Genomic DNA, 13,429 nt, shown 5'->3' on the forward strand with positions numbered 1-13,429 from the left:
AACTTATATTGTTATGCATTCATTTTAGATCCACGCATTAGATTTAGAGGTCTTAAATTATGGTTTCAAATGCTTAGCAATAATATAGGATTTGATTATAATTCTAGTTATGATGGTGTCTGGGAGAGTATTGTTCAATGTTACAGTTATTACGAAAACAAGTATGGAGGACTGGTACAAGAGATACCAAACTTCTCAAATTCATCGGCGGGGAAGAGTTGGACCGATTTCAACCGTTACCGAGCTGAGGCATCTTCGTCCACAACCTCTACTTCACCAACTACTCCCACCGATACTAACGAATTCAACCGTTACCGTTTTAGGCACTTAATGCACAATGGTTAATTCGGTTAATTGCAATTAATTGAGTTGATTTTTTTTAGGTTAAAGGTTAACCTATGACCGAGAATTTTGATTCACAGTTAACTTCGGTTAACCAAATTTCCAGCTTTAATATCGCTTAAAGTTGATCGGTGATTAATCATTGCTTCTATATACAGATATGAAATCATATATTAGAAATAATAGGTGTTGTGACACTAAGTGAGAGTATTAAATGAAAATATATGCTTCTTTAGAATGTGTTGTTTCACGAACCGCTATGATGCACATATTGAAGTCACTATGAGGATCATATCAAAATTGATATTAATTCTGACATGATCCTTGACTTCTAAGACCACGGCGATACGAGACTTGATATTTTCAAGGATATCTTATCGGGTGTTTTTTAGTTATTTGTTCAGTTGTTCATATAGCTTATGGGACACACTTATAATTCAGAGTTCAAGGTATGATCACCAATGAAAGAGATTTATAGATGCAAAATGCAACTCTCTTGAAATAACGTTAATATTCACTCACCACCTAATGATAAACTCCATAGCCTAGGATCACAAACGCTTAGGGGACGTTTGGTTTAGTTTTCTAAACTCGTTTTTTGTTTTTAAATTCTGTTTTCTGATTCTAATTTTTAAATTTTAAAAACAGATTTAGAATTACGTTTCAAAATATTTTAAATGTTGTTTGGTTATGTTTTCCATTCAATTGTATAGAGATAAAATAGAAAACAACTTTTCATTGTTTTCTGTTTTCTAAACAAATTTCAAAGAAAACAGATGAATGATTCTAAATCTGTTTTCTGAATTTATAACCAAACAGTTTTTTCTACAACTGTTTTCTAGAATTTAGAATCAGAAAGCAGAAAACATGAATAGAAAACATAACCAAACGGGGCTTATTCTCTATGTACATGGACCACATCAATGGTTAAAATGTTGCATTTGATATCATTGATTGAGATTTCGATATTAATCTTTTCGATGTATTTTACGGATATATGATAATTGATTTTACCGACATCTTCTAAAAGTATAATTAAAATTATTTTTATCAACATTCAATTTATATTTTTTGTTAGAAAAAAAATACAAAATAGCTTTTAAAATTATTTGATTTACAAAGTAGTCAAAATTTCAAGTTTTCATTAAAATAGTCTAATTTTCTTTTGACAATGTGATTAAATTTATTGACGAATTATATAAGTAATTTATCTTTTAAAAAATATTAATCACAGGATAAAAATATTAACAAAAACTAGGTACTTATGTATTTTTGTTATTTCACTAATTTTAAATAAACTTTGACAATTTTTCAAGTTATTAATTTTAATCAATTATCAACCATAGCACCCTATTTATTATTAGTGATTATTGACTTTGAATAAAAATCAAATATAAACTGAGAAGCTTGCCTGTAAATATATTTTGATAATAAAAAAATATTAAATATGAAAAATGCCAAGGCGGAGTAAATTGAAAATAATTAAGTATTATACTATTTGAATTTTAACTCTATACCAATCGTATTTTAAACCGGATCGCTAGTATGATTACTGCAAATTTTGGACTTCCTAACCTCTTACTTGGATAAAAGGGAATAATCGATTAATGGGTCTATAACATGTATAATAGTGTACACGGGGTATATAGTATATACATACATACATATAGATAGATTTTTTTTGCATGAAATACATATAGATAGATATATAGTAACTAAATCTGTCTTAAAGGACAATACGTGTTCACGTATAACACCACCTGAAAAAAGGACAACAAGTATTGGTCAAATCATTATATGCACAAACCAACCCATGAATAACAGGACCACCATATCCTTTGCGTGTATACATGTACGTTGCTATATATGCGGTCATTGCTTTATTTATTTATTTATTATTTTATTTTTGGTAAAAGCGGAAATTAAGAACAACACGATCACCACCGCTACAATAGCTGCTTCTTTTTTTTTTGGCTTGAAACCGCTACAATAGTGTAAGAGCAGAGAGTGTAGAGTGTAGATTAAACGTGGCTTACCGGGAGTTACCGCGCCTCCCGTCCCGCCCCCACCCGGACTCCCGTTAATTCGCCGAACGGGAGTCCCGTCCCGTTATATAACGGGACGGAGGCGGTAAATGTCTAACGGGATCCGCGGATCCCGTTAGGCATTAAAAAAAAAAATTGAAAAAAAGAATTTAAGAAATAAAATGAAAGGATTAAAGTGAAAAGATTTGGAATAAGTGGGTAGAAATGAAAAATATGAATGTTGTTAAATAATTAAAAATGGGTAGAAAAAAACAATAAAGAAGAATGTTTTTAGATTTCGGTGTTTCTAAAAACAAATAAATATTCGGTAAATTAATTTTTACTAGTAATATAAGCAGATTTAGCTTAATTTTTTTCTTCTCAAAAGCTACGAATTTAAGCTTTTAAAACTTACGTTAAGTTTGTCATAAACACTTTTATAAATTTATTTAAAAGTTGTTTTAACAAAGAGTTTAAAATGGTTAACCTTAAAAAAAAAAAAACTAAAAACAAGTTTAATAAACAATGTGGTATTATTATTGTATCTCGCGAATCTTGATTATTCTAAACTTCCTTCATCCCTTAAATTGGGGAATATTTTGTTAAATTATATGAATTCTTATTTTTAAATCAAATGCACTATTTTAATATTAAATTATATATAAATGTGAAATATTATTAAAAAAATGAAATAGACATAAAATTTTGCCTGTATAAAAAAATGGCGTTCAACGTTCGAGACTTTTTTAATGAGAAAAATACCATAAAATCCGTCGCTTTTACACTGATGAATATAAATATTGTGGCAATAATCGTTGGCAATAATCATCAACGACACTACTTTCGTTGTTTGGTTGAAAAGTCATACAATTAGAATAAAGGAGAGTTAGAAATAGTCTATTTGAACAATCTACATTAAAATTCTAGCCGAAATTATCTATATATTAAAAAAAATAGTGTAAACTAAAACAAGACGCATGCATTATAATATGTAGACGTGTTCATGAGTTGAGATATTTATAATTTGAATAATCAAGCTATAATATTAGTTGATGCAGTCATTTACTATTTCACATAGTTTCTTCTCAAAATAGTTAACAATTTATGACTTTGTTAATCCTTTTTTACATCTTTCAAATAGTTTTTTCTTTATATATAATTTAAATCCTAGCCGCCGCGCTCTATCTCAAAAAATTAAAATTTGATCTTTCAATTTTCGGTGTCATCGTTTCCTCTGGGTACGGAGACTCCAATGGTCTCGACCTGTGGAGGACGCTCGACCTACGGAGAGGTAGTTTTATTTTTATTTTCTTATTCGTGTTTTGCTTTTAACTTTTGATTATATTTCAATAATCCAGACTTATTAGATTTGACTTTTTTACCGTTCGATCTTTAATCGGAATGGGTTTGAATACTTCTTCACTTATGAATCTCATATCTAAAATATGTTTTCTTTGCAAGTGTATCTCAGTCGGGCAAGACCCCTAAAACCGCAATCTGCAACAGGCGAAAATTGACGTTTTCGCTCGTGATTCATATAGTAATTTGATAATGACTGATTACCTGAATAGACGGGTAATACACATGTTATTTTGACATAATTATAATTGTTTGTGGTCCATTTTCATCTTTTTTGTTGAATTTTTTAAATTTTCTTTGGGTTATTCTTGTAGGCTTTCATCTATATATCTCTTTGAAGAGCCTTTTATCAAATACTTTTTTTTCAGTAACATTTGAACAATAATATCCGTATGGTTCAGTTTCAAAACATGTTAACGATTATTATAGATTTACTTTTAAACTACCGATTTAGATTATATATCGGCAATTCAGTTTTTATGGGGTTTTAGGGGAATAATTTTAGAAAACTTCAAATATCGATTTCAATAAAGTATTACTTATTAATTGAAATTTTAAAAAACATGTTGATTTTTGCAAACATTCACGCGTTTAAATTTAATTATATTTTTTTTCTAATCGAAGTCAGAAATAACTTTACTTTTTTTACGCATAAACAATTGATTTTCTTACCTTAAAACCCCAAATTTGTGGACTACAAAAACTGAACTTGAAAGACCAATTTCAAAAATTTAAAATTACATAGCCAGATAAAAGAGAGTTCTTAGACAATTTCATCGACACAAGCACAACCTTTTTCCTCCTCAGTTCATAATTCATACCAATTTTTTAAAATATCGTGTTTTTTTATTTTTATTTTATTTTATGTAAGTTACAAAAATCAAGGTACACATGACAAAACTATGGCATTTGACAACTAGTCAATATTTATAAAATACTAAAAGAAAATAAAAAACAAAAAATACATAAACACACACATGACTCCTCTTTCGAGTAGAAAGACATATGTGACGCAGTCCTATTATCCACCCCACTCTCTAAATAAACATAAGACTTTGAGTCACCGTAAAAACAATTCGCTATAAAAAAAATGTTATCCATATATAGAACTAAATATCAAAATACGTAATAACGGCCAACTTTCTTATCATATATATATATATATATATATATATATATATATATATATATATATATGGGATTATTCCTATTCTATGACTTGTACCAAGATTTTGGACCAAAATCTACTAAACCCAAATAAATCCTAAACTATGACTATCTATTTTCACTAAATACAAAAATATCCTTACTTTTAATAACATTTGATTTTCTTTCTTATTTAATTATTTGACTTTCTTTTCGTTTTGGGTTCAGCTCTCTTCCACTCTCTCTTTTCGTTTTTCAATTCGTCATCTTTGTTTGGGTTCATCTTCGTTTTTTCAGTTTGTCTTTTCAATTTAGGGTAGAGATTTTCATGAAAAAAATTGATCCTATTCAAAGTGTTTAAGTCGTTGAATTTCTGTGGTTTTTTAAGTTAAAAAACAAAGAAAAAACGATTCTCGATATTCTGGAAAATTTTGAAAAGTTTCTGAAAATTTATGGATTTTCGTTGAAGATTTATTGACATTGATGTCAATAAATATGCATTTTTATTGACATTGATGTCAATAAATATGCATTTTTATTGACATTAATGTCAATAAATCTCCAACATTTCTGGGGTTTTTAAAGTTAAAAAACAAAGAAAAAACGATTCTCGGAATTCTGGATAATTTTGAAAAGTTTTTGAAAATTTCTGAGTTTTCGTTGAAGATTTATTGACGTTGATGTCAATAAAAATGAATATTTATTGACATCAATGTCAATAAATCTTCAAAGGAATTTTCCAGAATCGTTGAAGACTTATTGACATTAATGTCAATAAAAATGCATATTTATTGACATCAATGTCAATAAATCTTCAACGATTTTGGAAAATTCATTTGAAGATTTATTGACATTGATGTCAATAAATATGCATTTTTATTCACATCAATGTCAATAAATCTTCAACGAAAACCCTAAAATTTTCATAAACTTTTCAAAATTATACAGAATCCCGAGAATCGTTTTTTCTTTGTTTTTTAACTTTAAAAACCACATAAATTCTACGCGGAATCCATGGCGGGCTGTTCCGGCGGACACTTCGAGGTCGCCGCTGCCGGGATGGTCATGGGCTGCTCTCCGGCGGCCATGACCGTCATTCCCAGGAGCTTCAGCGTCGGAGATTCCCAGAGCTGCTCTCCAGGTTTTTGTAATGATGTTTGTTTTCATAATATAAACTAAATAATTGTTTTTGTTTTTATTAATTAACTAATAAAAATAAACTAAATATGAAGGATAAATATGTAATTACTCATTTCATTAAGTCATAGTTTAGGATTTATTTGGCTTTAGTAGATTTTGGTCCAAAATCATGATACAAGTCATAGAATAGGAATAATATATATATAAGAAAGAACCTAAAACTTAGGGGATTTATGTGCTTAGGCTATTTATCTTTCTATTTTACATTAGTGCCAATATATATGTATACATAAGAAAGAACCTAAAACTTAGGGAATTTATGTGCTTTGGCGATTTATCTTTCTATTTTTACATAGGTGCCAATACAAAATTTATCATGTCAATATAAGAACAATACACATCGCAACTTCGCATCCTGACACGTGTCTCGTGAATGTTATTCAAGAAATCGCATTAACATATTGCGTGAAATAGAACCGAACCAATCTATTTCGCCAATCCTAACGTATTTGAGAGAAAGGTTTGACTTACCGGGATTATCGGTCGGTTTCCGCACGGGAAATCACAAATCGGCGACACCCGGAAACAATATAAAGAAAATCGAAAGAGTTTCGCGAAAATCAGAGTAATCAGCTTGGAAAGCAATCCAGTTCACAATCAACAGAATCCGATCAAATGCAGTGTAAATGTTACGTGAAACCAGGGTATAAATTTGAAAATCGGACCCGAATTTCATAATTAGGTCGAGAAGAATAGCTCAAAATCCTGATCACGACCAGCCCGTTTCTCACTGTTTTCGTCTGCTTCCGATTCCCGTCGTTTTTCAGCCTCTTCATGTTCATTTTCTCTTGTTTACCGCAAAAATCTTAAATAAAGCTAAAATTTTGAGATATTCAATTATATCTTCAATGGTGGTTTTTAAAACATTTTGTTACACTTTATTTAAGGAAAAAGACGAAGAAAAACGAGAGAGAGGGTAAATTTGGGCCCAACTTGTCAAAAATTAATGTTATTATATTATTTTAAGAGATTTGTTACTAACTAGACCACTTAAACATGTGATTTTGGATCTAGCCTACGTTTGACAAATTTTAGGGATATCGCCAAATGGCCTTATGTGACAATAATTAAGGTCTTATTTGCCCTTATTTATTAAAAAATTCGTCACTTTCTCTCTCTCATTTCAGATCCTACAAATTCGTGGCGTCGAGATCTTCAAAAAAAGACCCATTGTGTTTGATGAAAATTATGTTTAATGCATTACATTTACGTTTCTATTTATTTTTTTGATAATTTAAAAAAATTTCAGTTATTTCCATATTTAAGGTAGTAACGTGATTTTTCTACATCTATGGTATTAAACATGATTTTTCATAAAACACAATGGATTTATTTTTGAAGATCTCGGCGTCACGAATCCGTAGGATTTTGTATCACTCAATTTCGAGTTCATATGAGATAGATATGGTTTTTTGAAGTTATTATGTAAAAAAAGTGTAGAAAAAAAAATAGGAGAGAGAAAATGACGAATTTGTTAATAAATAAGAGCAAATCAGACCTTAATTATTGCCACATAAACTTGTTGGTTATTTCTCTAAAAATTGTAAAACATAAGTTAAAAACAAGTTTCATAATTTCATTTTGGCTATTTTGCTACACTGTTCTTATTTTAAAGTTAATGTTGTGGATGACTTTTAATAGTTAAAGCTCAAAAAAATAATATGATAAAAGTATGTATAGATAGTTATAAAAGTTATAATAAGATAATAAAAGAGTTAGGAAATAGAAAGTAAAAGCCAAAAATCAAAAGCCTAAACCCAAAAGCCAAGAACAAAAGTTATGTACCAAAAATTTCAAAATGTAACTTTTAGAGTTTTAATTTAAATATTGAAAATTACTTTTCAATTTTTAATAAAAGTAATTTTATCAACATTTAAATATAATTTAACTTTTAGAAAAAGTTAAAAGCACCCTTGATAAACATGCCAAACAGAGCTTATATCTTTATCAGTGTTTCTGTGTTGTTATTGGAAATGTGGATTGTTAATTGTTGTTGGTTTAATCTGTTATTATAAAAATTCAACGAAGATGAATGTGAATGTGCTAATTTTGTGTCTCTGGGTTCATTGGTGCCAAAGTTGAACGGAAGAGCCACACCTCATGCTCTTTGCAGTTGACATACAAAACAAAATAAACACGTCGCTTTTAAGGTCACTATGCTATGACTATGCATGATTATTTCTGTTCTCTCTCAACCAACAATCAAAACAACAATTCTTAAGAAATACTGTGTTCGTACCAACACTATTTCAGGTGAATAGAATCCCAAATCACAAGCTTGATTTATTTACCTTGAATTAAGAGAATGTAGTGGAATTATATGGAATGTGTAGCAGTGACAATGCAAGATATGATCACAACCTCAAGATATGCATTACAGAGACAAATTCTTAGTTTAGAGTTCGATTTAACGACCAAAAAGGACATATGATCCCATGATTGTTGAGACAGTTAGTAATTGAGATACTGAATAATAAGATATAGTTAGGGATTAAAACATAGAATATCTAGAAGTTAACTTAGCCTATAACTAACAAGTATTAGTCGACAATTGGCATGGAAATTGCATGAGAGACAAGCAAGAGTGAGAGAATTCTAGTGGGAGAGCACAGACCTCTTGCTATTTTCTTTTGTTTCGTTTATATTTTAATTAATCCAAAAAAAAAGTTAGTACGTATAAGAGACTGGTAAATTTGTCATGATTCTTTGTTTTTGTTCGGTTCATCGTAGTTCGATAAGGTAGTCAGTAAGGTAATCGAAGAATTCAGATTGCGAGTGGTTTCTGTCCCTGCAAATATTCTCCTTTAAGTGCTTCTTTCTCCTACAATGCTACCAAGCACACCTCTCCACCGTTCGAATCTTTAAGTGCTCGATAATTTTCGATTCTAGATTCCATTAAATTTTATTTTATTTTTATATTTATTATGTTATGTCTAATTGAGCTTTTTTGTTGTCAACATCACTCTTTTTTTATAATTGTGATGCATTTGTGGATTGATGTGTTCTACACGAATCGTTCCAATATTTTTGTAATCCTATTTTCTTCTCCTTCGAAATCTTCCGTCTTAGTGTGTTTTGCCTATTTATTCGGTGTTAAATATCACGGGGTTTCATCTAACAATCAATTAACAATGAAAAGTGTAAACCACGACCCTGTAAACCTTCATCTTTTCGATGCGAGATCTTTAATACTTGGTTTCATATCAAAACAGTTTGACGTAGAGTTATTGGAGGCTCATTTTTTAACTTTTTTTTTTTCATTTATATGTCAATTATCTAATGTTTTGTGCTCTCTAGGCATCAAGATTGCTCGAGGATTCGAAACATAAATTGTACGCGGTAAATAGATCTTCCGCATTATCGCCTTTTTGTACGCATTTGTGAATTATTATGTTTACATTACATTTTTCCAATTTTTTTGTGCATCCTATTCCTTCTGTGCCCAATTATAAGACTCAAAGAATTAGAGTTTTTGAAAATCTCATTTTTTAAATTTATCTACCTTGATATGATGTGTATGTTAATTATATTCAGGGAACAAATAAAATAATCGCCAAGTTGAGCGAAGAAGAGAACAAAAAGCTGCTCAAAGGAACTGGTATCACGCTTCCAAAGCTCTGTGTCCACTTTCTTTCTTCACATGAGGAAAATTATGAGTGAATAATTATATAAAACTAAGGGTTGAAAAGTCACAAAAGGGGAAACATAGATAGAACTTGTCTTTACATAGTTCCAATCAACTTGTTTTACTTTGACACTTTTGTAATGATGAATGAAGGCAGTGACACATCAGAATCAGCCTCTTTTCTCTTATTTTCTTCTGATCCATTCTCAGTGATTTCTGGTTATTTTGTCTCTCTTAATTCATGTCACCACGTCCTTTACAAAATATATATTTGTCTCTCATTATTTGACCAGGAAAGAACTTTCTGTGTTGTTTCTGCTCATTGTTGGTCTTTTGGTGTCTTGATTGGCTGCTTCATTAGCAATACACAACACTTTTTCACTATTTTTTTTGTATAATTATTTTTCTGACCTCTCAAATATCCTTACAAGATAACTCAGACCAGACACATCTATTACAATTTACTTGTTCAAGAAATCAATTAAAATACAGGAGGACATACAGAAAGAGGATTTGATGACGCGAATTGAAATTGTGTATATAATAAAATATATAATTTAATTATTGGAATCTTCGCGGCGGTCTCTGGACTTGTCGTCAGGTTTCCGATAAGTTTCTTCGATGTGTTTGGCGATGAAAACGCCGGAAGTGGCCAATTTCTTGACGTCCGGTACTTTGTAATTCTGAGCCACGTAAGCACCGTATAGAGTCCCCACCATGAAGAACAAGCTTGATCTTATTATACCCATGATCTGATGAAATGATTGTAGAAAGAAAACAAAGCAGTTTGAGATTGGGGATTTTTTTTTTTAAATCGTTTATGGGAAATGTGCTGTGTGTATCTTTGACTATATATATAGATATAGAAATGCGTTGTAATATTTCTTGAGCCCCAAAGTTTTTTTTTTTTTTTTACTTACTTGGACGATGCTTCAGAAACCCCTTCTCCAAGGGTCAACTCTTCTCCCACCCAAGTTACGCTACCTTATTCTATTATATTATATATCCTATATTTATTCGCATAGTATAAACTCTTATATGATTTGGTACCCTCGTATTAAATGTGACAGCTATTAAAAGTTTTAAACGCCTATTGTACGAGCATGTCAATGGTCTATGGAAATAAATAACGACTTAAAGATTATATTATTTTATTTTTTTTATAAAAATCAACAGAAATTTTATTTACCGAAAAAAGAGTTTGGCCACCGACGGAAATTACATAAAGTAATTAATTAAAAGTATGTTTAAAATATATATATTCAAAGTAGTCAAACAATTACCTTCAATTAAAATTATCGCTCAATTATTTAAATATTAAAAACATAATTAAATTCATGCCTGCGTTTATATTATATGGAGCATGTGTCTTGTTTGAGTTTGAGCTATTTTCTTAATTTTTAGAAATTTTAGCTAAAATTTTAATATAGGGATTTAAATAAATTATATGCCTAACTCTCCTAAAAAAATTACATACATTTGTTGGTTAGGAAAACTTGGACATCTTCTACTTGCGCAAGGATCATAACCATAATTCTATAAGGAGACTCGTCTTGATTAATCATGGGCATAAGGGTAAGACTACCCTTCTAGCGTTTGTCGCTTTCGCTCTAGAACAATCAATAAGGACTAGAAGTCCCGTAAAAAATTTTGATTCCTAGAAAAATCTAGGATCTTGAGAGAGGGAGAGAGAGAGAGAGAGAGAGAGAGAGAGAGAGAGAGAGAAGAAGAAGAAGAAGAAGAAGAAGAAACTATGGGTCATTGGAGATAAATCTTACAGCCAGTTTTTTTATTAAAAACAAAAATCTATAAAACCATAACGGTACAATCCCTAAAGCACCAACGCAGACCCCTCGAAACTAATGTTTCAGTGGACATTGAAACTGACACTTTCAATTCGGTTAAAGAACCAAAAGCAATAGTACAAACCCCTAAGCACACGCTTGTAGGTTGTACCGTTGCTTTTGATTCTTTCGCAAAATTGAAAGTGTTGATTCCAACTCCTACCATAATAGATTTTTCGATGACTATGTTTTAGACAATCGATCATAACTAAAATGTTTAGCCTCTTACGATTTCGACGCCCGTGATTAATTTTGATCAAATAACTTGGATTCATATTTTTTTTTAAATCCACTAAGGCATGTGATATTGACATAAATTTTATCTTCATAAATCATTAGAAGAACCAAGACAATGCTTCACCATATTCATTAACTTGATTCTAGCGAGGAAATCCATTCGATTAGGTCCATGTTGAGACATCTTACCACATCATAATAGCTATAAGCATATACTTGTCCCAAGATTTGAAAGTCATGCGGCATGACAATCAACCGAGTATATCTCAGATATATCAGATACTAATTTGCACGTTTGACTAAAATGAATCATACATAATTCGATAACGATCTCTCGATTGCGAGGATCAATTCCTCTTATTTCAACGTGATCCCGATATCATTGTCGAACAAAAATTGGAGATTACCTAGCCCCCTTATTTTTTAAAGAGCAGTTACACATGTATTTGGGCTAATGCACAATATCATAGCTAAACTAGGATAAATCCTTAAAACTCCTAATGTTTTTCTACACAATTCTCTCTAACTTTAAGTAAGACAAGACAAAATATAAAGTTTTTCCACTATTACAAAATAGATTTTTAGAAGCGGACATCTTTTAGAAGAGAAAATTTTCTTATAGAAACGACTTGTTCTAAAGGCATCACCAAAAATTTTAAAAGTTAATTTCCTAACTTTTCTAATTTTTTGCAGCACTTTTAGAAGAGACAATAGCTTTTAAATCTCGTAAAATTTTAAGTGGTTAAAATTTACCCAACTTTTTTTTTTTAAATTTTAAACGAAATTAAAAGCGACTAGATCAGATTTACTTTATAAGCCCATTTTTTTTCTTGTTTTCTTTCTTCGCGGGTGCTAAAAAAACATGATCTCACGTCTGCTTCGCAACGACCAAGCTAAGCTCTAGTACATCTATCTCTCTCTCTCTCTCTCTCTCTCTCTCTCTTAGATCTCCTTGCCGTCTAGATTGCTCTAGGATAAGACATCTGTGCCGTCAAATCAAAGCTTAATTTGGCCACTAGCTAGCTTCCTCAAGCTTCATTATGAATACAAAACTCAACAATTTGAGGACATATTATACTATATAAACTATAATATATATATATATATATATATATATATATATATATGTATACAAATATATTTATATACGCGAACTCGAGTTAAAATATCTCAACCTCACTAAACATGGTTAGTATAAAGTGTTGGGGCCGGGGAAGACCTTATGTGCCATATAGCTCCTAATTTTGGTATTGGATGAAAAACTGAAAAAATCTTCCTCGACGAAGTAGAGTGAAGACTCTCTCATAATAGGGACAATCCATGTTCGTTATGTGTTTTCTTGAGCACATTTGAATGAAAAATTTAGATCAACAAGTGTCATTGAGCGATCTCGAGAAGCTTTCCTAAAAATGACATTTGAAAAGACACGTGGCAATTGAAAAGTGATGTATCAGTTTAAGTGACTCAAAGCCATACAAGCTTCCCACCACTTTTTACCATATGGCCCTAAATGGCATGACAACAGTTTCATTCTCATGGCTTTCACTAGTTCATGGCAAGAAAATCTCTTATGTATAAATCTCGCTCAATCTTGTTCATTCTCATGCCCGTGACCCCATTTCATAGAAGATTATTGATATCTTCTTTCTGTA

The 13,429-nt window shown here is 30.7% G+C and overlaps 1 protein-coding gene across 1 annotated transcript; it reads right to left on the reverse strand.

Moving 5' to 3' along the window:
* Window positions 1–10,014: 10,014 nt before the first annotated feature.
* LOC149400514 (uncharacterized) lies at window positions 10,015–10,694 on the reverse strand. Its single transcript, XM_089613304.1, has 2 exons — window positions 10,617–10,694; window positions 10,015–10,448 (listed from the first exon to the last, which is right to left on the reverse strand). The coding sequence occupies exon 2, from the start codon at window positions 10,443–10,445 to the stop codon at window positions 10,254–10,256; it is 192 nt and encodes a 63-aa protein (XP_089469430.1). The 5' UTR covers window positions 10,446–10,448; window positions 10,617–10,694; the 3' UTR covers window positions 10,015–10,253.
* Between the last annotated feature and the right edge of the window lie 2,735 nt (window positions 10,695–13,429).

This window comes from Urtica dioica, chromosome 4, assembly GCF_054948205.1.
Source record: "Urtica dioica subsp. dioica isolate 48M chromosome 4, U.dioica_male_clone48M_v1_H2, whole genome shotgun sequence".
Classification (NCBI taxonomy): domain Eukaryota; kingdom Viridiplantae; phylum Streptophyta; class Magnoliopsida; order Rosales; family Urticaceae; genus Urtica; species Urtica dioica.